The sequence below is a fragment of the Salmo salar genome, chromosome ssa29 (genome assembly GCF_905237065.1).
Source record: "Salmo salar chromosome ssa29, Ssal_v3.1, whole genome shotgun sequence".
NCBI lineage: Eukaryota > Metazoa > Chordata > Actinopteri > Salmoniformes > Salmonidae > Salmo > Salmo salar.
This window is the reverse complement of record NC_059470.1, coordinates 36746860-36773299: the sequence shown is the minus strand read 5'-3', so window position 1 is coordinate 36773299 and position 26440 is coordinate 36746860. Positions and strand designations below refer to the sequence as shown.

The following is a 26440-nucleotide window of genomic DNA, read 5'->3' as shown; positions in this document are numbered from 1 at the left end:
TAGCTGTAGGTGATGTTAAATGGTCTACATTCTGGGCTGTGTTAGCTGTAGGTGATGTTAAATGGTCTACATTCTGGGCTGTTTGGTTTCCTGGGCTTGTGGGTGTTCCTGTTTGTTTAAGACCATCTGATTGGTGTGTGTGTGTGTGACTTTTTGGTTTCTCTTCCAGGAGAACTTCCTGTCTAACCCAGTGAGCCTGTGGGATGGATACCCTCATACCCTGATGCCGTAAGTCCTGAACCCATTCTATACAAACCCATACCTTGTACAAAAGGCTCATCCGAGTGGGTTTTAAGAGCTAGGTTAAACATGTACAACTAAATGTTTCTGTTTTCCATATCGTCTCAGTTGTTGTTTCCTTGTAATGGCCAACGTTCATCATTCACAGTCCTCCTCAGTGCCCTATGTCAACTGGTGGGATGTTTGCATAGAAGTGTGTGGGTTTGTTTAGTCACAGATGGAGCGTTTCTACTTAGAGAGCATCAGTTCTCTTAAGGATCTCCTTGGAAACCTTTCTGCTCATACTAGCTTCAGATATTTTCTTGTGTTCGTCACAGTATAATGTCAATGTAGATTTCTGCCTATATAGACCATATAAAAAAAAAAAGTAATTATTTATCATGAGAGTCATAAACAATACCTAGTGAAGCTTATACCGACAGAAAGATTACAATCTCACCTTTCTAGTCAACGTAGTTCTACGTTACTGAGGTGTAGTCATTTTTGAGGACACGAACTCAAGTACACCGTACAAATATGATGAAAATATGACAAATCAGTGGGGTGAATATATAGTTACAATCACATTTTTTTTTTTTTAAACGTCACCTTCTAACTGTAAATACATACGATAGTACTTAATGACGAGATTGGGACCATTTCATATAACTGACGGACAAATTTTTCAGCCCAGCGTCCTCTGAGTAACGCAGAGATGCCATTCATAATGCGTGCTTCCTCGTTACAACTTCAGCTTTAAACATTACCTGATATTTGTCCCCAAGAGAGAACTGTTCTTGTTTCAGTTCTACAAAATAATTTAGTATTCTTTCATGTTGAGAGCTCTAAACCCATCTGAGAACATCACAGTGAGATGATACTGTTTGAGCTGCGATCTGTAGCCTCTCTCCTTTCAAATGCCATATTGTAAGCAGAGTTGCGAGGTTCACAGCCAGAGGAAATGTATCCTTTGTCTGGATAGGCCAGGAAATGTATCCTTTGTCTGGATAGGCCAGGAAATGTGACTTGTCGCTCTTTATGCAGATATGTCAGATTTCCCATACTGCATCTCAGATGAGAGCGGCATGCGAAGAGGGACAGAGCGCTCTGTACACAAATATATCAGTCGGAACCGGTCCAGAACCGCTCAAAGGTCCCTAAATAGGGGACTTAACGTTTTTTAATAATAGGAGTTGGGGTGGTTTTTTAATAATAGGAGTTGGGGTGGTTTTTTAATAATAGGAGTTGGGGTGGTTTTTTAATAATAGGAGTTGGGGTGTTTTTTTAATAATAGGAGTTGGGGTGTTTTTTTAATAATAGGAGTTGGGGTGGTTTTTTTCAAACACTCCTATATGGAATGAGTGAATCCTATCACTCAGCATGACTTCTCCTAGGTAGCTCTGTGTCTAACCAGTCTACATAACTTCTCCTAGGTAGCTCTGTGTCTAACCAGTCTACATAACTTCTCCTAGGTAGCTCTGTGTCTAACCAGTCTACATAACTTCTCCTAGGTAGCTCTGAGTCTAACCAGTCTACATAACTTCTCCTAGGTAGCTCTGAGTCTAACCAGTCTACATAACTTCTCCTAGGTAGCTCTGTGTCTAACCAGTCTACATAACTTCTCCTAGGTAGCTCTGTGTCTAACCAGTCTACATAACTTCTCCTAGGTAGCTCTGTGTCTAACCAGTCTACATAACTTCTCCTAGGTAGCTCTGTGTCTAACCAGTCTACATAACTTCTCCTAGGTAGCTCTGTGTCTAAATGAAGTAATAATGTAAGGTAACAATGTTAGAATGGACTTGGTGTTTTTGTTTGTGGTGCTGGTAGATTCCAGATGAAGTTGTATTTTATCAGCCAGATGGGCTACTGGCTTCACACCCTGCCTGAGATCTACTTCCAGAAGACCAAGAAAGTGAGTACTTAAAGTCAGCTGATTTTACTATTTGGAATTAAATTGACTAAACTCACAAGTGAGTTCCTTGTTGATGTAATATTAGTGTTTTTATTTTTATAGAAGTTGAAATATTTTGACCACCATTTTACTTGTCGTCATTACAGAGTAAATGTTAGCTGTGTCCCTAAGCAGGTTTTTCCTGATATCCTGTCTCTCTGTGCTGTTTGTTTTGTAGGAGGATATTCCTCGTCAGTTGGTGTATATCGCTCTGTATTTAGTCCACATCGCAGGAGCCTACATCCTCAAGTAAGACCTGGTTCACATCAACAACACTAGGAGGTTATTCTTTTGTCCAATTGTATACAAAAGTCCGGTGGAAAATCCACTTTCTTTAACCCTTTCACACAGAGGCTTGAGGTTAACTGACTACAGCAGGGAGGTTGGAACAGGGGGCTGACTACGGCAGGGAGGTTGGACCAGGGGGCTGACTACGGCAGGGAGGTTGGACCAGGGGGCTGACTACAGCAGGGAGGATGGAACAGGGGGCTGACTACGGCAGGGAGGTTGGAACAGGGGGCTGACTACAGCAGGGAGGTTGGAACAGGGGGCTGACTACGGCAGGGAGGTTGGAACAGGGGGCTGACTACGGCAGGGAGGTTGGAACAGGGGGCTGACTACGGCAGGGAGGTTGGACCCGGGGGCTGACTACGGCAGGGAGGTTGGACCAGAGGGCTGACTACGGCAGGGAGGTTGGACCAGGGGGCTGACTACGGCAGGGAGGTTGGATCAGAGGGGCTGACTACGGCAGGGAGGTTGGATCAGAGGGGCTGACTACGGCAGGAAGGTTGGATCAGAGGGGCTGACTACGGCAGGGAGGTTGGATCAGAGGGGCTGACTACGGCAGGGAGGTTGGATCAGAGGGGCTGACTACGGCAGGGAGGTTGGATCAGAGGGGCTGACTACGGCAGGGAGGTTGGACCAGGGGGCTGACTACGGCAGGGAGGTTGGACCAGGGGGCTGACTACGGCAGGGAGGTTGGACCAGGGGGCTGACTACGGCAGGGAGGTTGGACCAGGGGGCTGACTACGGCAGGGAGGTTGGACCAGGGGGCTGACTACGGCAGGGAGGTTGGACCAGGGGGCTGACTACGGCAGGGAGGTTGGACCAGGGGGCTGACTACGGCAGGGAGGTTGGACCAGGGGGCTGACTACGGCAGGGAGGTTGGACCAGGGGGCTGACTACGGCAGGGAGGTTGGACCAGGGGGCTGACTACGGCAGAGAGGTTGGACCAGGGGGCTGACTACGGCAGGGAGGTTGGACCAGGGGGCTGACTACGGCAGGGAGGTTGGACCAGGGGGCTGACTACGGCAGGGAGGTTGGACCAGGGGGCTGACTACATTTCTACTCTGTCCACAGCTTCTGTTTTTTGATATGACAATTAGATGGTTGTAAATTGACACATCATAGCAAGGCTGGTTTTAGTGGTTAAAATAGCCGTTTTCTAGCCCAAAAAAAGGCAAAGTATTTCCTTACCTCTCAATGAGGCACGACCGTCTAATTAGTTGTCCTTACTGTGGTAACAGAGGGATCTAACGGCGTCCATTTTGTGTCTTTCAGTCTGAATCGTCTGGCTCTGGTCCTGCTGGTGTTGCACTACTTCACAGAGCTTCTCTTCCACGTGTCCCGCCTGGTCTACTTCAGCAACGACAAGAGACAGACTGGGTGAGTTGAGGACACACACACACACACACACACACACACACACACACACACACACACACACACACACACAGAGACTGGGTGAGTTGAGGTCACAGCACACTTCAAAGCCCTATAGCAAAATTTCCCTATAAAACCAACTTGGCATTTTAGACAAGGATGTTAGGAGTCAGTCTACAGGTCTAGTTATGATAGTGTTTATCTATTAGACAGTCTACTACAGGTCTAGTGTTATGATAGTGTTTATCTATTAGACAGTCTACTACAGGTCTAGTGTTATGATAGTGTTTATCTATTAGACAGTCTACTACAGGTCTAGTGTTATGATAGTGTTTATCTATTAGACAGTCTACTACAGGTCTAGTGTTATGATAGTGTTTATCTATTAGACAGTCTACTACAGGTCTAGTGTTATGATAGTGTTTATCTATTAGACAGTCTACTACAGGTCTAGTTATGATAGTGTTTATCTATTAGACAGTCTACTACAGGTCTAGTGTTATGATAGTGTTAATCTATTAGACAGTCTACTACAGGTCTAGTGTTATGATAGTGTTTATCTATTAGACAGTCTACTACAGGTCTAGTGTTATGATAGTGTTTATCTATTAGACAGTCTACTACAGGTCTAGTGTTATGATAGTGTTTATCTATTAGACAGTCTACTACAGGTCTAGTTATGATAGTGTTTATCTATTAGACAGTCTACTACAGGTCTAGTGTTATGATAGTGTTTATCTATTAGACAGTCTACTACAGGTCTAGTGTTATGATAGTGTTTATCTATTAGACAGTCTACTACAGGTCTAGTGTTATGATAGTGTTTATCTATTAGACAGTCTACTACAGGTCTAGTTATGATAGTGTTTATCTATTAGACAGTCTACTACAGGTCTAGTGTTATGATAGTGTTTATCTATTAGACAGTCTACTACAGGTCTAGTGTTATGATAGTGTTTATCTATTAGACAGTCTACTACAGGTCTAGTTATGATAGTGTTTATCTATTAGACAGTCTACTACAGGTCTAGTGTTATGATAGTGTTTATCTATTAGACAGTCTACTACAGGTCTAGTGTTATGATAGTGTTTATCTATTAGACAGTCTACTACAGGTCTAGTGTTATGATAGTGTTTATCTATTAGACAGTCTACTACAGGTCTAGTGTTATGATAGTGTTTATCTATTAGACAGTCTACTACAGGTCTAGTTATGATAGTGTTTATCTATTAGACAGTCTACTACAGGTCTAGTTATGATAGTGTTTATCTATTAGACAGTCTACTACAGGTCTAGTGTTATGATAGTGTTTATCTATTAGACAGTCTACTACAGGTCTAGTGTTATGATAGTGTTTATCTATTAGACAGTCTACTACAGGTCTAGTGTTATGATAGTGTTTATCTATTAGACAGTCTACTACAGGTCTAGTTATGATAGTGTTTATCTATTAGACAGTCTACTACAGGTCTAGTGTTATGATAGTGTTTATCTATTAGACAGTCTACTACAGGTCTAGTGTTATGATAGTGTTTATCTATTAGACAGTCTACTACAGGTCTAGTGTTATGATAGTGTTTATCTATTAGACAGTCTACTACAGGTCTAGTGTTATGATAGTGTTTATCTATTAGACAGTCTACTACAGGTCTAGTGTTATGATAGTGTTTATCTATTAGACAGTCTACTACAGGTCTAGTGTTATGATAGTGTTTATCTATTAGACAGTCTACTACAGGTCTAGTGTTATGATAGTGTTTATCTATTAGACAGTCTACTACAGGTCTAGTTATGATAGTGTTTATCTATTAGACAGTCTACTACAGGTCTAGTGTTATGATAGTGTTTATCTATTAGACAGTCTACTACAGGTCTAGTTATGATAGTGTTTATCTATTAGACAGTCTACTACAGGTCTAGTGTTATGATAGTGTTTATCTATTAGACAGTCTACTACAGGTCTAGTTATGATAGTGTTTATCTATTAGACAGTCTACTACAGGTCTAGTTATGATAGTGTTTATCTATTAGACAGTCTACTACAGGTCTAGTTATGATAGTGTTTATCTATTAGACAGTCTACTACAGGTCTAGTGTTATGATAGTGTTTATCTATTAGACAGTCTACTACAGGTCTAGTGTTATGATAGTGTTTATCTATTAGACAGTCTACTACAGGTCTAGTTATGATAGTGTTTATCTATTAGACAGTCTACTACAGGTCTAGTGTTATGATAGTGTTTATCTATTAGACAGTCTACTACAGGTCTAGTGTTATGATAGTGTTTATCTATTAGACAGTCTACTACAGGTCTAGTGTTATGATAGTGTTTATCTATTAGACAGTCTACTACAGGTCTAGTTATGATAGTGTTTATCTATTAGACAGTCTACTACAGGTCTAGTGTTATGATAGTGTTTATCTATTAGACAGTCTACTACAGGTCTAGTGTTATGATAGTGTTTATCTATTAGACAGTCTACTACAGGTCTAGTGTTATGATAGTGTTTATCTATTAGACAGTCTACTACAGGTCTAGTTATGATAGTGTTTATCTATTAGACAGTCTACTACAGGTCTAGTTATGATAGTGTTTATCTATTAGACAGTCTACTACAGGTCTAGTGTTATGATAGTGTTTATCTATTAGACAGTCTACTACAGGTCTAGTGTTATGATAGTGTTTATCTATTAGACAGTCTACTACAGGTCTAGTGTTATGATAGTGTTTATCTATTAGACAGTCTACTACAGGTCTAGTGTTATGATAGTGTTTATCTATTAGACAGTCTACTACAGGTCTAGTGTTATGATAGTGTTAATCTATTAGACAGTCTACTACAGGTCTAGTGTTATGATAGTGTTTATCTATTAGACAGTCTACTACAGGTCTAGTGTTATGATAGTGTTTATCTATTAGACAGTCTACTACAGGTCTAGTTATGATAGTGTTTATCTATTAGACAGTCTACTACAGGTCTAGTGTTATGATAGTGTTTATCTATTAGACAGTCTACTACAGGTCTAGTGTTATGATAGTGTTTATCTATTAGACAGTCTACTACAGGTCTAGTTATGATAGTGTTTATCTATTAGACAGTCTACTACAGGTCTAGTGTTATGATAGTGTTTATCTATTAGACAGTCTACTACAGGTCTAGTGTTATGATAGTGTTTATCTATTAGACAGTCTACTACAGGTCTAGTGTTATGATAGTGTTTATCTATTAGACAGTCTACTACAGGTCTAGTGTTATGATAGTGTTTATCTATTAGACAGTCTACTACAGGTCTAGTGTTATGATAGTGTTTATCTATTAGACAGTCTACTACAGGTCTAGTTATGATAGTGTTTATCTATTAGACAGTCTACTACAGGTCTAGTGTTATGATAGTGTTTATCTATTAGACAGTCTACTACAGGTCTAGTGTTATGATAGTGTTTATCTATTAGACAGTCTACTACAGGTCTAGTGTTATGATAGTGTTTATCTATTAGACAGTCTACTACAGGTCTAGTGTTATGATAGTGTTTATCTATTAGACAGTCTACTACAGGTCTAGTTATGATAGTGTTTATCTATTAGACAGTCTACTACAGGTCTAGTGTTATGATAGTGTTTATCTATTAGACAGTCTACTACAGGTCTAGTGTTATGATAGTGTTTATCTATTAGACAGTCTACTACAGGTCTAGTTATGATAGTGATTATCTATTAGACAGTCTACTACTGGTCTAGTGTTATGATAGTGTTTATCTATTAGACAGTCTACTACAGGTCTAGTGTTATGATAGTGTTTATCTATTAGACAGTCTACTACAGGTCTAGTGTTATGATAGTGTTTATCTATTAGACAGTCTACTACAGGTCTAGTGTTATGATAGTGTTTATCTATTAGACAGTCTACTACAGGTCTAGTGTTATGATAGTGTTTATCTATTAGACAGTCTACTACAGGTCTAGTGTTATGATAGTGTTGAGAAAGAAGACAGGATGTTATGTAACATGTGTCTCTGTCTCTCTACAAGGTTCACCGTCTGGGCGGTGCTGTTTGTCCTTGGACGGCTGCTCACCCTGTCCCTGTCTGTCCTGACTGTGGGCTTCGGCCTGTCCAACGCTGATCAACAGGGACTGGACCTGGCTAACGGAAACTTCAACGTGCTCATAGTTCGGTGAGAGAGAGGGGGGAGTGAAACAAACTTAACTAAAGAAAATTAACTAGTTGTAGTAGGGAGGAAATTGTAGTAATTCTCATTTCCATGAAGTCCTTCAGATGGTAGAGAAAAGGGTATTAGGAACAGAGTCTAGTAAAGAAATGAGCCACTTCGACTGTAACGCTGTTCTAACAGTCTGGAGATAGTTTGACTATTACCTCAAATGTGATATTTGGTGTTTCTAACTACCGCCTCTTCTCAGGCTCGCTGTGTCTAACTACCGCCTCTTCTCAGGCTCGCTGTGTCTAACTACCGCCTCTTCTCAGGCTCGCTGTGTCTAACTACCGCCTCTTCTCAGGATCGCTGTGTCTAACTACCGCCTCTTCTCAGGCTTGCTGTGTCTAACTACCGCCTCTTCTCAGGATCGCTGTGTCTAACTACCGCCTCTTCTCTTCTCAGGATCGCTGTGTCTAACTACCGCCTCTTCTCTTCTCAGGATCGCTGTGCTAGCTACCATCTGTGTGACTCAAGCCTTCATGATGTGGAAATTCATCAACTTCCAGCTGAGGAGGTGGAGAGAGCTGGCCCAGCCCCTGAAACCCAAGAAGCCCCAAGCTCCCAAGACCAAGTCCAAGAAAGACAAAGGTGAGTCACGCTGCTACCAGAGGATGTTGTCTAAGTTAGAACAAGATGCGTTTTCTCTGCTTTTAAGTTGTCTGCTTTTTAATCGGATCCATCTAGAATTTTTATTTTAACTAGGCAAGTCAGTTAAGAACAAATTTATATTTACAATGACGGCCTACCCGGGGAACAGTGGGTTAACTGCCTGGTCCGAACGACAAGGGGATTCAATCTAGCAACCTTTCAGGTTACTGGGCCAACGCTCTAACCACTAGGCTACCTGCCGCCCCTTGAATATGTTTGTTAGAGTTAAAACTGGTGTTAATACTGCAAGTAGAGCTGGGTAAATTGGCTTTAGTTCTAGTCATTCCGGATGTTTCCTTTTCTGTACCTGTTGTTTGCTCCAAGAACATTGACTTCATCCTCTGTTGTTGGCAGCCAATGGAGTGAACGGAGTGAGTTCCAACGGAGCCGATTCGCCGAGAGCAAAGAAAGAGAAGTCTTCGTAAACCCCCCCCCCCTCTCTCTGTTCCTCCAACCGAATCCCGTTTTTCTCCTATCCCCTTCAGGCAGCATCCAGCCTTCTCATTCCACTGCTCTATATGCTGTCTATGGCTCAATCCCAAATCCACCCCTAGACCCTTGTGGAGATCTAAGAGGATATGATTGATTCAAGCATTATGGTGAGACTTCCACCTAGCATATCAGAGAGCCGGTTGGAACTAAGCCCATATTGATTACACCTGTCATATCATCTCAGATCCCCTGAAGGGTCTAGGGGTTCATTTGGGACTGTTCATCTACTACAGCTACTAAAGGAGGACAACTCCTTCCAACGGGACTACAAGATCCAGAATGCATCTTGGCATCATCTGCTTGTTGCCAATCTCCAGTGCTGACCATTCCCAGAATCATTGTGACACTGCTGTGTCATTATTACAGCAAAAGAAAAACCATGAAAGAACAACTCTAACAAAGAACGTATTTAAAAGTGCCTATTCATAGACTGTACAGGATGTGCAGATTTAAAATGTCAGGAATGATATAAACTCAGTGTTTCAGTAAACACCCCCCCAAGCCAGAGATGTTATTTATCAGACTGTATCCTGTGACATGTTATGTTTCTTTAACAAAAGATCTTCTTGATTCAGTCACATTTATTTGGATCCGCTAGAGGACAAATGCACCTGCTGACCACCTATTTTAAATGACCTCATTTCCTGTTTTATTTTTTTATTTTTTATTTTTTTTCCTTCATCAACGCAGAAGGTTTCTGGAAGGGATAGGTTTGATTGGTTCATGGGAAGGGATAGGTTTGATTGGTTCATGGGAAAGGATAGGTTTGATTGGTTCATTGGAAGGGATAGGTTTGATTGGTTCATGGGAAGGGATAGGTTTGATTGGTTCATTGGAAGGGATAGGTTTGATTGGTTCATTGGAAGGGATAGGTTTGATTGGTTCATTGGAAGGGATAGGTTTGATTGGTTCATTGGAAGGGATAGGTTTGATTGGTTCATTGGAAGGGATAGGTTTGATTGGAAGGGATAGGTTTGATTGGAAGGGATAGGTTTGATTGGAAGGGATAGGTTTGATTGGAAGGGATAGGTTTGATTGGTTCATTGGAAGGGATAGGTTTGATTGGTTCATTGGAAGGGATAGGTTTGATTGGTTCATTGGAAGGGATAGGTTTGATTGGTTCATTGGAAGGGATAGGTTTGATTGGTTCATTGGAAGGGATAGGTTTGATTGGTTCATTGGAAGGGATAGGTTTGATTGGAAGGGATAGGTTTGATTGGTTCATTGGAAGGGATAGGTTTGATTGGTTCATTGGAAGGGATAGGTTTAATTGGTTCATTGGAAGGGATAGGTTTAATTGGTTCTGCCGTATTGCTTTAACCTACCAGTTTGTGTGCTTCTCAAATGGCACCCTATTCCCTACATAGTGCTCCAATATTGACCAGAGAAGTATGGCCTTGGTCAAAAGTAGGGTACTACATGGGGAATAGGGTCCCATTTGAGTCGTAGACATTCTCTCAGGACGCTGGCAGTGAGAATTAAGGAACGGGAATGAGGATAGGAAGTCGTTCTACAGTATTTTGACTTTTTGTTGTTGTTGTTGCTTTTCAAGCCTTTTGCTTTGGTGCTGTAAAAAAAAAAGGCCTGAACCCTGTGACCTTTCCTTTTGCTGAAGTAATCACTGATCTAACAAGGTTGGATAGAGTCGTTTACCCCCCCCCCAAAAAAAAAAACCCTGTCAATGGCAGGATCAGTGGTCACTGTGAAGGGAGAAATTAATTTTTGGTGTTGCATCCCAATCGGCACCCTATTCCCTATATAGTGCACAAGAGCCACTATGGGATCAGGTGAAAAGTAGCACACTACATAGCGTTTAGGATGCACACCCTAGTGAAAAATGGTTGCCGTTGGCGATTGGCTGCCTTCATTCGAGAGCCTGCAAAGCCAAAAATCTGTAGTTTTAATATAAGTGATGAGGATCCTATCAAAGAGGTTAGTAGATGACATATTTACTGTTATTAATATTAGTGTTCTTTTCTTTGTTGGAGAATATGGCATTGAGGCCTACTTTTTTGGTCAACAACTCGAGTGGTTTGTGTTTGTCACTGTCTGTTTCAAATGGCAACCTATTCTCTTTATAGGGCCCTGGTCAAAAGTAGTGCTCTAATAAAGGGAATAGGGTGCCATTTGGGATTGAACCGCTGTATTTTTGTCTCCTTTGAACATGTCCATGGGAATATAATTTGACGTTATGAATAAGGAAATGTTGTGTTCCGTTTTATCCCCTTTACTTTAACTGAACGTGCCAAATCAGTGCTCTCAGCATGACAGGATCTTTCTTTCCTTTAACATGCTCACTTGTTGCCATTAAATAATTTACACGGAAAGAAATGTGTCCAATTTTATTGAACTGAGATGGTATTTTGGTGGAAATATGCTGATGTAGTGAAGTTCTATAATGTTTGACGGTGATTATGTGGTTGTTACCTACCTTTTGAATGCACTGCCTGTATAAGATGGATAGGAACGGTCTGCTAAATTACCAAAATGTTAAATGGAATATTTATTCATTTTGTAAATCATATCAATAAATAATTTAACTACCTCGGTTCTTTAAGAACATAACTATAATTTTATTTATATATAAACTATCATCTTTGGAATGAACGCCAATGAATAAACTTTAACTAGAGGTCAAAGTTCATGAGCTGAAACTGTATGATGTATATAAACCCTGGAATGCTAATTGTTATGTATTGGCAAATGATAGGCTTGGAAGTCAAAGGTCGGCCATATTGGAACTCCCCAGAAGAAGCAGTCCTCCATAGAAATGAATGGAATTCTACAGTCTTGCAATTAAATGTTTCAAGACCAAAATTACATCAAAGTATTTTTGTTGTGGGGACATTAGAACCTTTCTAGAAAATGATACTTTATTTTTACACTTAGCTCGCATAATATAATTTAAAAGTACACAATTCAGGTGTCTAATAGAATAAATGTTTAAAAAAAATTAAGTTGACATGCATTTCTAGAGCTTCAAATATGTTTTACAATGGTGGGGGAGTATAAAGATGGAGGTGCAATGGCTTCAAAACAGCACCCCCTGCATGTCATCTAGTGTTTCTGTGTGTGTGTATATAAATCATTGGTTGAAACATACTATATCCCTGCTGTACCACTGCCAACCACACGGTGGAGCTACAGTTCACACAACCTGCTGTCAAAGACATGCAATTTGGTAGTGAACTGAAATATATATACTGAACAAAAATATAAATGCAACATGCAACAATTTTAAAGCTTTTACTGAGTTACAGGTCATATTAGGAAATTGGTTAACTGAGAAAAATTCATTAGGCCTTATCTACAGATTTCATGACCAGGAAAGGGCGATATCTAGTCAGTTGTACAACTGAATGCATTCAACTGAAATGTGTCTTCTGCATTTAACCCAACCCCTCTGAATCAGAGAGGTGCAGGGGGCTGCCTTAATCAACATCCACGTCATCGGCGCCCGGGGAACAGTGGGTTAACTGCCTTGCTCAGGGATAAGGATATGGATTTGTTAGTCACATAGTCTCTGTGCCCAAGAACAATTAGGTAACCTGCCTAAATGACTACCAACCCGTAGCACTCACGTCTTTAGCCGTGGTGCGTTTATAAAGGCTGGTCATGGGTCACATCAACACCATTATCCCAGAAAACCCTAGACCCACTCGAATTTGCATACTGGCCCAACAGATCCACAGATGATGCAATCTCTATTGCACTCCACACTGCCCTTTCCCACCTGGACAAAAGGAGCACCTATGTGAGAATGCTGTTCATTGACTACAGCTCAGTGTTCAACACCATAGTGCCCACAAAGCTCATCACTAAGCTAAGGACCCTGGGACTAAACACCTCCCTCTGCAACTGGATCCTGGACTTCCTGACGGGCCGCCCCCAGGTGGTGAGGGTAGGTAGCAACACATCTGCCACGCTGATCCTCAACACGGGGGTCCCTCAGGGGTGCGTGCTCAGTCCCTTCCTGTACTCCCTGTTCACCCATGACTGCACGGCCAGGCACGACTCCAACACCATCATTAAGATTGCTGACGACACAACGGTGTTAGGCCTGATCACTGACAACGATGAGACAGCCTATAGGGAGGTCAGAGACCTGGCAGTGTGGTGGCAGGACAACAACCTCTCCCTCAATGTGATCAAGACAAAGGAGATGATTGTGGACTACAGGAAAAGGAGGACCGAGCACACCCCCATTCTCATCGACGGGGCTGTAGTGGAGCAGGTTGAGTTGCCCACATCACCAACAAACTAACATGGTCCAAACACACCAAGACAGTCGTGAAGAGGGCACAACAAAGCCTATTCCCCCTCAGGAGACTAAAAAGATTTGGCATGGGTCCTCAGATCCTCAAAAGGTTCTACAGCTGCACCATCGAGAGCATCCTGACTGGTTGCATCACTTCCTGGTATGGCAACTGCTCGGCCATCGAGGCACTACAGAGGGTAGTGCATACAGCCCAGTACATCACTGGGGCCAAGCTTCCTGCCATCCAGGACCTCTATACCAGGCGGTGTCAGAGGAAGGCCCTAAAAATGGTCAAAGACTCCAGCCACCCTAGTCATAGACTGTTCTCTCTGCTACCGCACGGCAAGCGGTACCGGAGCGCCAAGTCTAGGTCCAAGAGGCTTCTTAACAGCTTCTTCCCCCGAAGTCATAAGACTTCTGAACTTCTTATTTTACCCTGCTGCTACTCTCTGGTTATTATCTATGCATAGTCACTTTAACTCTACCTACGTGGACATATTACCTTAATTACCTGGACTAACCGGTGCCTCTGCACATTGACTCTGTACCGGTATATATCCTTGCGACTGTTGTTTTACTGCTGCTCATTAGTTATGTTTAACTTAACACTTATTTTTCTTAAAACTACATTGTTGAGTAAGGGCTTGAAAGTAAGCATTTCACTGTAAGGTCTACACCCGTTGTATTCGGCGCATGGGACAAATAGCATCAGATTTGAGATACCTTTAAAAAAAAAAGGTAGGGCCGTGGGTCAGAAAACCTGTCAGTATCTGGTGTGACCCCCCCATTTGCCTTATGCAGTGCGACACATCTCCTTCACATAGAGTTGATCAGGCTGTTGATTGTGGCCGGTGGAATGTTCTCCCACTCCTTTTCAATGGTTGTGCGAAGTTTCTGGATATTGGTGGGTACTGGAACACGCTGTTGTACACGTCAATCCAGAGCATCCCAAACACGCTCAATGAGTGATATGTCTGGTGAGTAGGAAGGCCATTGAAGAACTGGGACATTTTCAGCTTCCAAGAATTGTGTACAGATCCTTGCGACATGGGACCGTGCATTATCATGCATTATCATGAGGTGATGACGGTGGATGAATGGCACGACAATGAGCCTCAGGATCTCATTACGGTATCTCTTTGCATTCAAATCGCCATCGATAAAATTTAATTTTGTTCATTGTCCGTAGCTTATGCCTGCCCCATACCATAACCCCACCTTCACCATGGGGCACTCTGTTCACAACGTTGACATCAGCAATACCGCTCACCCACACGACGCCATACACGTGGTCTGCGGTTGTAAGGCCAGTTGAACCTACTGCCAAATTCTCTAAAACCATGTTGGAGGAGGCTTATAGTAGAGAAATGAACATTAAATTCTCTGGCAACAGCTCTGGTGGACATTCCTGCAGTCAGCATGCCAATTACACGCTCCCTCAAAACTTCAGACATCTGTGGCATTGTGTTGTGACAAAACTGCACATTTTAGAGTGGCCTTTTATTGTCCCCAGCAAAAGGTGCACCTGTGTAACGGTCATGCTGTTTAATAAGATTCTTGATATGCCACACCTGTCAGGTGGTTGGATTATCTTGGCAAAAGAGAATGTCTCACTTACAGGGATGTAAACACAACATGTGAGAGAAATAATCTTTTAGTGCGTATGGAACATTTCTGGGATCTTTTATTTCAGCTCATGAAACATGGGACCAACACTTTATATGTTGCGTTTATATTTTTGTTCAGTGTATAATTGCCCAATCAAGTGTTAGGTTAAAACATTTAAATATAAAGTCCTAAGATAACCTGCACAATTTAGTCAATTTAATGGGAAAATCTTCAGTTTATGCAAATGTGGCCTATATTTAATTGGTGAGTAGACCATTATCACAGGAATCAAGGTGGCCTAATACCTTAATGTTATGTAATAGCAGTGGTTTTAATACTGCTGATGCTATTCAGGAGACCTGTGTGTTGTAATAACCCCATTTATCAGTTGAAACCTGTAAGTAGAACGCTGATTCAGCTAGAATTGTTGTAGTAGATAAGGACTTGAAGGAGAGGTACTTAGCCACACGTTTATCAACAGACAATTGTTAGGTTATCCTCATTTCTACGAATCTTCCCTGGAGACCAAAGTGACGTTGCAAAAATAAACAGAAGAATCCCCTGCAGAATCGTAGAAACCTTTTTTTTAACCAGGCAAGTCAGTTAAAAACAAATTCTTATTTAAAATGATGGCCTACCCCTCCCTTAACCGGGACGACGCTGGGCCAAATGTGCGCCGCCCTATGGGACTACCAATCACGGCCAGCTGTGATACAGCCCGGGATCGAACCAGGGTTTTGTAGTGACACCTCTACCACTGAGATGCAGTGCCTTAGACCGCTGCGCCACTCTAGAACCCTTGTGAGTCCTTAAATGGCACTTTAATCCCTACATAGTGCACGACATGGCACCCTACATAGTGCACTACATTGACCCTGGTCAACAGTAGTGCACACTATATAGGGAACAAACGTCCGTCTGGAGTGACTGATTGGCTAGTGTCCATGACAGACTAAAAGCTTGTTCTGTACTGAAGCAGTAGGCTTGTCTGTGTCTCAAAAAGACAACGTCACATGTCTTTCTCTACGTTATTAACGTATAACTGACATCCGTGTGTGTCCAAAATGGCACGCTAATCCCTATAGAGTGCACAACCATATGGGTCCTGGTCAAAAGTAGCGCACTGTGAAGGGAATAGGGTGCCCGTACGGGACGTAGACCAGATGTTTAGGGAGATGTTTGTTATTATGCTCTTGCTATCAACCGAGACGAGGAGGAGGGATATTTTGCTGTCTAGTGTCCAAGGTCTAGTCTGCTCTGTGATGAACACTGTGTTATCTTCATTCACTGAGATAAGCTGCATTCATGCCCTGTTGCTCATGTGGTCCTTTAATTCATGACTACTGTAGGAGGATGTGCTGATTACTGAGTATCAGACCAATTTGTGTGTCTGGTTTCAGTGTGTTTCTGTGTGTGTGTGTGTGTTTCTGTGTGTATGTGTGTGTGTTTCTGTGTGTATGTGTGTGTGTGTGTGTGTGTGTGTGTGTGTGTGTGTGTGTGTGTGTGTGTGAATCATTCACTACTGCAAAGTGATTTGTGGATTCAAAAAAAGTTTTTAAAATGTGTGTGTGTGTGTGTGTGTGTGTGTGTGTGTGTGTGTTTCTGTGTGTGTGTGTGTGTGTTTCTGTGTGTGTGTGTGTGTGTGTTTCTGTGTGTGTGTGTGTGTGTGTGTGTTTCTGTGTGTGTGTGTGTGTGTCTGTGTGTGTGTGTGTGTGTGTGTGTGTGTGTGTGTGTGTGTGTGTGTTTCTGTGTGTGTGTGTGTGTGTGTGTTTCTGTGTGTGTGTGTGTGTGTGTGTGTGTGTGTGTGTGTGTGTGTGTGTGTGTGTGTGTGTGTGTGTGTGTGTGTGTGTGTGTGTGTGTGTGCAGTCCTCTCTACACAAGACCTGAGTCAGACTCTAGAATCATCTCTGGTTCTTTCTGCTTTGCTCATCACTTTACTTCTCTGCATCCCAAATGACATCCTATTCCCTTCTTAGTGCACTACTTGGACCGGGAACCTATAGGGCCTTTGTGAAACGTAGTGCACTATAGAGGGAATATAGGGTGCCATTTGAGATGTATACTTCATCTGCAGCAATAGTCATTGTCTGATATGTTTACCCCATGTTCCTAATCAAACTATTCACAATAAAAAACAAAATAAGATACCTTTACTATTTTTGTAATAAGTACCTGTAATATTACTTGCTAGGGATATACCTGGGGGATCCTTAATAATACATATATAACGGAATAGGTGTATTTAGCCTACATGTTGCTGTAAGTAGATGTAAATTGGTTATGGCTATAGTCTATCTATGCTGTCAAGTCATGTTAAATAACTATGCATCCTGTTTGATGAAGTAGTTAAATCACGGGTGTTTCTCTCCGCTGTCTCTCCGTGCTATATCACCACTTTGACAGGTTGTTTCTGTTTGGTCTGTGCAAAGCAACGCTGCCTTCCATACCGGAGAGAGATCCCCCCCGCTAACCGGAGTATCTCCTCTCTGTGGTGCGGTGATGTGATGTGATGTGTGTGTGTGTGTGTGTGGTAGGGGGGAAGGCTTTCTAGCGAGATAAACAAGCAGCCAGTCATGCAGCGTCGGGGTTTGAGCCAGCAGCAGCAGTCAGCAGGCAGCCAGCAGCCAGCAGCAGCAGTCGGAGGAACATGGCCGCAGCACAGTTAGCTAGCGGTAAATAGCTTTTCCTCCCGACCGAAGGTCAGACCGGGTTTAACACACGGGATTTAACACAGCACAGGCCGACGGAAAGTTTCACGTCGTAAGTACCGCATGTGGGCTTTATCAAGGGTTCGCTGGGGTTTTATTTTTTGGAGGGGGGATAGGGGGGTGTTGTTGCAATTCGTGTTATTTTTGGTGTTTAATTCTGCGATGGGATTGGATGTGTGAAACGGTTGTCGGTGTTAAGGTAGGTTAGCTAGCTGCTAGCTACCACACGGGAAGCTAACTAGACATGTTTTCCTGCTACTTGAGTGACTGAGTTCGTAAAAAACATGGTGTTTCTTTTGCCTTTGCCGCAACACTTGGACCAATTTTCACTAGTCGTTTCTGTGCTTGACAGACATGCAGTGTGTTTTTTTGTTGTTGCATTTGGTGCACCGGGGAATACTTCGTATTTCTGAGTGTGTTTTGTTGTCGGTATGAAGTTCACCGATCCGGGTATCGTTAGCTAACCTTTAGCTAGTAACAGTGGATGTTTTCTCTCTCTCTCTCTCCTTGGATATTTAACTGTGGGTTTTTTTGTTGTTGAGCGGGCTTTTAAATTCAGAGCAGTGATGGGATTTCTCATATCCTGATTCACCCTTACCGTAAATCTAAATATAAAGGTTAACAACTTGGTTTACGTAATGTTCCCTAAATGAGTGACTTTAGTGAGTCAGCTTTCTTTCTGCATCGTGCAGTGCTTCGCTACCATGTCGCTTGGTGGTAAAGTTGCAACGTTACACCAGTGGTATTTCTCAATAGCGGTGTCAAACTGAATGGACACGAAGTCACGTTAAGCGGTGTGGAGTCAAACCAAGTCAGTGTTGTGACGATGTCAAACCCCCCAGGACTGTTCCCCTCCCCCAGGACTGTTCCCCTCCCCCAGGACTGTCCCCCTCCCCAGGACTGTTCCCCTCCCCAGGACTGTCCCCCTCCCAGGACTGTCCCCCCACCCCCCCCAGGACAGTTTCTCCACCCCCCCAGGACAGTTTCTCCACCCCCCCAGGACAGTTTCTCCACCCCCCCAGGACAGTTTCTCCACCCCGCCAGGACAGTTTCTCCACCCCCCAGGACAGTTTCTCCACCCCCCAGGACAGTTTCTCCACCCCCCAGGACTGTTTCTCCACCCCCCCAGGACTGTTTCTCCACCCCCCCAGGACTGTTTCTCCACCCCCCCAGGACAGTTTCTCCACCCCCCAGGACAGTTTATCCACCCCCCCAGGACAGTTTCTCCACCCCCCCAGGACTGTCCCCCCCAGGACAGTTTCTCCACCCCCCAGGACAGTTTCTCCACCCCCCCAGGACAGTTTCTCCACCCCCCAGGACAGTTTCTCCACCCCCCCAGGACTGTTTCTCCACCCCCCAGGACTGTTTCTCCACCCCCCAGGACAGTTTCTCCACCCCCCAGGACAGTTTCTCCACCCCCCCCCAGGACAGTTTCTCCACCCCCCCAGGACAGTTTCTCCACCCCCCAGGACAGTTTCTCCACCCCCCCAGGACAGTTTCTCCACCCCCCCAGGACTGTTTCTCCACCCCCCAGGACAGTTTCTCCACCCCCCAGGACAGTTTCTCCACCCCCCAGGACAGTTTCTCCACCCCCCCAGGACAGTTTCTCCACCCCCCCAGGACAGTTTCTCCACCCCCCCAGGACAGTTTCTCCACCCCCCCAGGACAGTTTCTCCACCCCCCCAGGACAGTTTCTCCACCCCCCCAGGACAGTTTCTCCACCCCCCCAGGACAGTTTCTCCACCCCCCCAGGACAGTTTCTCCACCCCCCCAGGACAGTTTCTCCACCCCCAGGACAGTTTCTCCACCCCCCCAGGACAGTTTCTCCACCCCCCCCAGGACAGTTTCTCCACCCCCCCAGGACAGTTTCTCCACCCCCCAGGACAGTTTCTCCACCCCCCCAGGACAGTTTCTCCACCCCCCCAGGACAGTTTCTCCACCCCCCAGGACAGTTTCTCCACCCCCCTTTGAAGGAACGTTCCTATCGCGTTGCGTTTGTCTCTCTCCCCCCGGGTAGAAAGAGAGCAGATAGCCTTCATGTAATTGTACTTTTCTTTAGAAAGTGGGTTTTAATGACCTATTTACAGTCTACGCAGGCGAGGTTGCATAGTGCGATGACGTGCGGAACAGCGCAGCCAAGCTCTCATGCGTTTCAACCTCTTCTCACGCCACACCTCTTAAATCATAAACGCATTGAAAAGTACAGCTTTCATTAAAAAAAATTAATTAGTCAATTGTATAGTCTCAGTGCGTTTTATCTTTTCAACTGTCCTCCACATCGTTTTGAAATCGGAGCATCTGCGCTTGCATTTAAACATCGCGAGTCACCCTGGTCTCAGAGCATTTCGTATTATTATGTATGTAAATTCTTGGTATTTCACTTGTAATGATATGTTAAGTTCAAATGATATGTATTAATTAGTGGATGTCCAGCAATCATTTGATATGTTATGAATTTCAGTTTGTGCAATATGTTATGGGTTTGTAAAATATACAATATGACACAAATTTGCAAAACGTAAGATATGTTACAAATTCCAATTTGTCGTTGCTAATGTTAGCTAGGTGGCTAATGCTAACGTTAGCTAGGCTAGGCGTTAAGGTTAGGCTTAAGGTTGGGACTTAGGTTAAAGGGTTAAGGTTAGGGGAATGGTTAGCTAAAATGGCTAGGGTTAGCTAAAAGGGTTAATGTTAGGTGAAGGGTTAGCTAACATGCTAGCTAACATGCTAAGTAGTTGTAAAGTAGCTAAAAAGTATTAAGTAGTTGCTAAATAGCGCTAATGCTATAGTTGTCTGTGATGACAGCTGAACATGCAACCATTAGGTTGCTAGACATTCGCGTTAAACGCCCGTCCACTACAACCAACCGGCTTTAATTTTTGCATTAAGTAACTTTTCTGTAACCATACTAAATATTTAATTAACATACTGTATCATTCTCATTTGAGGGTCCAGGTTTCCATTTACTATGTTACCTCTAGTGTATGAGACCAGGTTGCACGAGGGGAACCTCTGTCCTGTCTTGCCACAGCACTGTGAACTCTGGCACATTTGAAGCATATGATTGGTCTAGTTATGTAAAGGATAAAGGGGATTGGATGGCGTTTTAAAGAAACGCCCCTTAAGATTAGAGTGGCGCTGAATGGAGAGAGAACGTTCTCCAATGAGTTAATAAAACTGGAAAATAAAACGCAAGGTAGCGCTATTTTATGTACAATGTTGTAAAAAAATAAAAAATAATACTTTGCTGTTACTCCCGTCCATATGGCAGAATGCAGCCTTTTGACAGCATGTACGAAAGTTGATTTAGTCCCTACTTGCATTAGTCCCCTTGTTTAATGATTGACATTTAGGCTGTGACAAGGAAAAGGCTGCTTCCAACTATCCCATTCTTTTTTCCCCGGAACCCCCCCCCCCGTCTTTTTTCCCCGGCCTCCCCATTTGCCAGCCTCCCTATCTCATTTCATTACCACCCCAAAAATGTATAAAAACAATTATTAGCATACTTAAAAAAAAAAATAGTTCCCAAAACATCTCACAGTAACAAAGGCGTCGAATTTGGAGTTTTAATTGAATGTTCAAACCACCCCGAATACACCTGACCTGTTTTTAAAATTTTTTTAAATTTTTAACACCCTGGTCATAGAACTAAGCCATGCCAAAATATGTAGAATTGCAGGAAATTAAGCTTTAAAACAGTAATAACTGTTTTAAGGGTAACTCGCCATCTGAGGGTTGTGCCAGGGGGTAAATGAAATTCACAAAGCAAATCTCACTCTCCAAGCTTTCTTCAAAAGTTGGCAGGCCTGGCATAGTGATGTGACAGTGGCGCTTAGTGATGGGACGATTTGATACCATACAGGTTGTCACTAGTTACCACAGCCACAAAGTCCTAATGATGGCTGATGCTGTGGTAACCAATGACAACCATTGATACCAGATCTCCCACACTAGTGGCTGGCCCAGTGCTCCAGTTGTCTGTGTAGATTTGGAAGTTTAACACCTTTTTAGTTAGTTGGCTTTCCCTGTTTTTTTATTTCTTGACAAACAATCCTTTATCTGATTTTTTTTGTTTTGTTTTGTACCACCTTTTCGGTTTGCTTCCTGTCTTTTTTTTTTAAGTTTGGTGTGGGTTTTTCTTTTGTTTTGCCTCTTAGTTGGCAAATTTAGTGGGCTCCTTGTGGTGGGTGTCTTTTAGGTCCCAGTTGTTGTTGCTAGGCATCTTTCAGACCCACTTGGTTAGTTGTGGTTGTTGTCAGTGACTCTTTGTTAGTTCCCTGTTGTTTGAGCAACATTTTTTTGGGGGTTGTCTTGCTGGGGAACGTAACACAGCTGAGGACTCTCTCCTGAAATCGTCGCACACTAGTATCGGATTTTGAGAGATCCTATTTAGATACAAAAAATGTATTTCTCAAAAGGTTATTGTAAATAAAAACCGCTCTAGTAGTTATTGGTAATTATCAAATTTAAGGATCTAAAGGTTTTTGTTAATATGTAAAAGTGAGTTAAAAGTTTAATTCAAACCCCAAGTAAAGTTCACAAGCAGTTACCACGGGATAAATGACGTACAAAGCTTTGTTTGATCCCTCAGTCAGTGGATCCCGCTGTGGCCTCCACCTCTGCTAGACCTTACTTAGACTTAGTCTACAACAGTGGTCACCGATTACGCAATCTGCAAGGCATTCCTAGTCGATCGCCGAACATTTCTGTAAAAAACCCAACGATAAGCATTCCTATTTTTTTTATTTATTTATCTCGGGACTGTTGGTCTAGGTACGCTCGATTCAGCTGTCCTGCGCACCAGGTAGGTGATAGTGTTCCCATTTTGAACCATTTCATATGTCAGAAGGTACAAACTCTGCCTTCCCCGGTGGGCCCAAGAGGAGCAAATCAAGTGCACTATAGGCCTACCACTGGCCAATTGCATGGCTCAGATGACCGTGTCTGCAGTAATGTAGCAGGTGTAAAAGAATGATACAGTAAAGTTGATTCGGTGAGATTTCTAAACGTTTAAAACCACGACTAGAGAGACTGTCAACGAATACAGCAAAGAGCTGCTGTTTTTACGAGTGAGTTCATGTTTGTTTTTACTCAGTACTGTCAACACTTTCTATTCAACACTTCTTTTTTTTTTTTTTTTTAAAGCCATAAAATGCATGTTATGCTTACTTCTACTCACCTGACAACAGCACGGCAGCTGCAGTGAATGAGTAGGAATGTGTATTGATACGCTTCCTTTAGTATTAGTGGCTTGGGTTGTATTTAATACGGAGGAATATTTCACTTTCTCTGGTCCATAGGAGTAACAACATGAATCTGTGCATGAGGTAGAAATAATGAGTTGCGACTCGAGTTTTCCATCAGCTGGAAAGACTCTTGTCCCTTTTTTGGTCACTGTCATTGGAGGAAAGAGAGCGCAAAGGGATGCTGATTGGTTACCCTCAGTCTGCTGCCCTCTTCCTCCGCTGAGACTGACCATCAGATGCAGTCTCCCTATCGGCCCAGTAAAATGGAGCCACCACCTTTTGTAAGTATATAATGGTTGTAAAACTAGGTTTCTTGTTTTAAAAGTAACAACCACGTGATCAATGACGTCCGACTCTTCTTTCGGTCAAGTTGTTATTTTATTTTCTTTCTTCGAAATGTTTGTTGCAGAAATTCGATATCTGAAACGCTGACCTCTACTGGACACCTTGTGTACCGGTTTAGTTTAGATGTTGTTGTTGTTGTTGGCTCCTGAACTGTAGCTCAGCAGATTTACGACAGGCGATTTGGGATCAGACTGCAGCATAGGCACAAGATCGAATCCTGGCTATGGCAAGAAAATGTATTTTCTATGAAACCACGTTTTTTTTTATCTTCCCATTGTTCAAAATAATTTGTTTGTTTGACTGTAGCCGATGAATCTTTTGTCTTGAGCGTCCTAAATAATGCGGCTAAATATTGAATCAAATAGCTGTCTGGATTATCGTCATTGACCCTTGTTTTGGGGGGGGGGATTCCTCACATACGCTGCTGCTACTCTTTATTATATATCCTGTAGCCTAGTTACTTTACCCCTACCTATATGTACATATCTACCTCAATTACCTCATACCCCTGAGCATTGACTCAGTACTGGTACCCTGTGTTTATAGCCTAGTTATTACCTCGTACCCCTGAGCATTGACTCAGTACTGGTACCCTGTGTTTATAGCCTAGTTATTACCTCGTACCCCTGAGCATTAACTCAGTACTGGTACCCTGTGTATATAGCCTAGTTATTACCTCGTACTCCCTGAGCATTGACTCAGTACTGGTACCCTGTGTATATAGCCTAGTTATTACCTCGTACCCCTGAGCATTAACTCAGTACTGGTACCCTGTGTTTATAGCCTAGTTATTACCTCGTACCCCTGAGCATTGACTCAGTACTGGTACCCTGTGTATATAGCCTAGTTATTACCTCGTACCCCTGAGCATTGACTCAGTACTGGTACCCTGTGTTTATAGCCTAGTTATTATTAAGCATTTCTCTGTTAGTCTAAAACCTGTTTTACTAAGCGTGAGAAATTCCATTTGATTTAATACTATGAATGTGTACAGTTGTTGAAAAAAAAAAAAAAATTGTGAACCCGGATTCAACAAAGTCAATATTCTTAACAAAATGACTAAAACCAAATTGAAACAGTGTATAAATGACAATAGACCTACATTCATATAGTTTATTGACTGTCCAGATCACTAATAATCACTAGACAGTCGGGGAGCATCGAAAATTAAGTCGTGGACTATTTTGACAGCAAGGAAATATAACACATTTTCAGTGTGGCCCTCTGGACTTCGGACACCCCTGCTTTATAGTGTACTACTGTAGACCAGGGGCTGTTGGGGACAGGGTGCCCTTTGGGACTCTGCCTTCTGATTGGCTCGACGGGGGAAGCGCTGAGGGCTCAGTTGTGTAGGTACAGGGAAGGCCGTCGTCATGGTTTCATATCACTGCTTTATAGCTCGGTCGTCGATGCTTTTCACCGATGTGTTGTAGGTTGTGTTGTGGCAGTAGCCTATTATGTTTGAGAGACTAATCCAACAAGACTCTGTGCCATAGTTAAGGGCACTAGTGTTTTTATTGTGCCCTTTTTTTTAAACATTGAAGTGCGTTTCTGTTTTCTGAGAGCGCTCTTCTGCTTGACCCTGGGTCGTGTTCATTTAGTGCGCACACCGTAGAAAAACGTTTTGCAACGGAAAACAGACATCTGTGTTCTTAATTGGACAATTTCAGGTAGCAACTCCCTGTTTTCAGTCCGTTTTTGTTTTCCGTTTCGATGCCTCATGAAGACAGGCCCAGGACTCAGGGACTGTACTGTAATCCAGCTTCGACAGACAGTTGGTGTCAGTGATGTGTATCAGACCAGCAGTCCTCCTCTAGAATCACTGTAACTACCTACACACACACACACACACACACACACACACACACACGGAACACTGCCTGTCTGTGGAAACATACAGACTAAGTCAGTCTCTGTTAGATCTCTCTCTCTCTCTCGTCACACCAGCCGCGCGCCCGCGCCACATTCCATGCTCAGGGCTAAACATGACAGAGTGCTTGCCAACGGTCAACCCGGGGCTTCTAGGCCAAGACACTTCAACAAGCAGGATGTCAACTTGTTAAACAATGGAAAGTATACAGGGAGGCAGGGTTATTGTTGCAGAGCAAACGCCACACAAGTACATGATGAATTAGACCTACTGTATTTAGTAGTAGTCTACATGATGAATTAGGCCTACTGTATTTAGTAGTAGTCTACATGATGAATTAGACCTACTGTATTTAGTAGTAGTCTACATGATGAATTAGGCCTACTGTATTTAGTAGTAGTCTACATGATGAATTAGACCTACTGTATTTAGTAGTAGTCTACATGATGAATTAGACCTACTGTATTTAGTAGTAGTCTACATGATGAATTAGGCCTACTGTATTTAGTAGTAGTCTACATGATGAATTAGGCCTACTGTATTTAGTAGTAGTCTACATGATGAATTAGACCTACTGTATTTAGTAGTAGTCTACATGATGAATTAGGCCTACTGTATTTAGTAGTAGTCTACATGATGAATTAGGCCTACTGTATTTAGTAGTAGTCTTCATGATGAATTAGGCCTACTGTATTTAGTAGTAGTCTACATGATGAATTAGGCCTACTGTATTTAGTAGTAGTCTACATGATGAATTAGACCTACTGTATTTAGTAGTAGTCTACATGATGAATTAGACCTACTGTATTTAGTAGTAGTCTACATGATGAATTAGGCCTACTGTATTTAGTAGTAGTCTACATGATGAATTAGACTAGGCCTACTGTATTTAGTTGTAGTCTATATGATGAATTAGACTAGGCCTACTGTATTTAGTAGTAGTCTACATGATGAATTAGACCTACTGTATTTAGTAGTAGTCTACATGATGAATTAGGCCTACTATATTTAGTAGTAGTCTACATGATGAATTAGGCCTACTGTATTTAGTAGTAGTCTACATGATGAATTAGGCCTACTGTATTTAGTAGTAGTCTACATGATGTAGACCTACTGTATTTAGTAATAGTCTACATGATGAATTAGGCCTACTGTATTTAGTAGTAGTCTACATTAAGAATTAGACCGACTGTATTTAGTTGTAGTCTACATGATGAA

The 26440-nt window shown here is 42.6% G+C and overlaps 2 protein-coding genes across 27 annotated transcripts in view; both read left to right on the top strand.

The window, feature by feature from the left end:
* The window catches only part of tr1l1 (translocation-associated membrane protein 1-like 1), a 35011-nt gene extending 23497 nt beyond the window's left edge, over positions 1–11514 (top strand). The window contains exons 5-13 of one of the 26 annotated variants that reach the window (XR_006762684.1): positions 170–228; positions 2047–2131; positions 2349–2419; positions 3731–3835; positions 7865–8008; positions 8487–8635; positions 9050–10113; positions 10217–10351; positions 10398–11514. Coding sequence is in view for 2 of the 26 variants with exons in the window: in NM_001165407.1 (NP_001158879.1) it covers positions 170–228; positions 2047–2131; positions 2349–2419; positions 3731–3835; positions 7865–8008; positions 8487–8635; positions 9050–9120 (684 nt within the window). In the remaining 24 variants the exon portion in view is untranslated. 26 annotated transcript variants of the gene reach the window in all.
* Positions 11515–17467: 5953 nt separating this feature from the next.
* LOC106591314 (nuclear receptor coactivator 2) overlaps positions 17468–26440 on the top strand; it is a 164105-nt gene continuing 155132 nt past the window's right edge. The window contains 1 exon segment of the mRNA XM_045710715.1: positions 17468–17813. The gene's annotated coding sequence lies outside the window, so the exon portion shown is untranslated.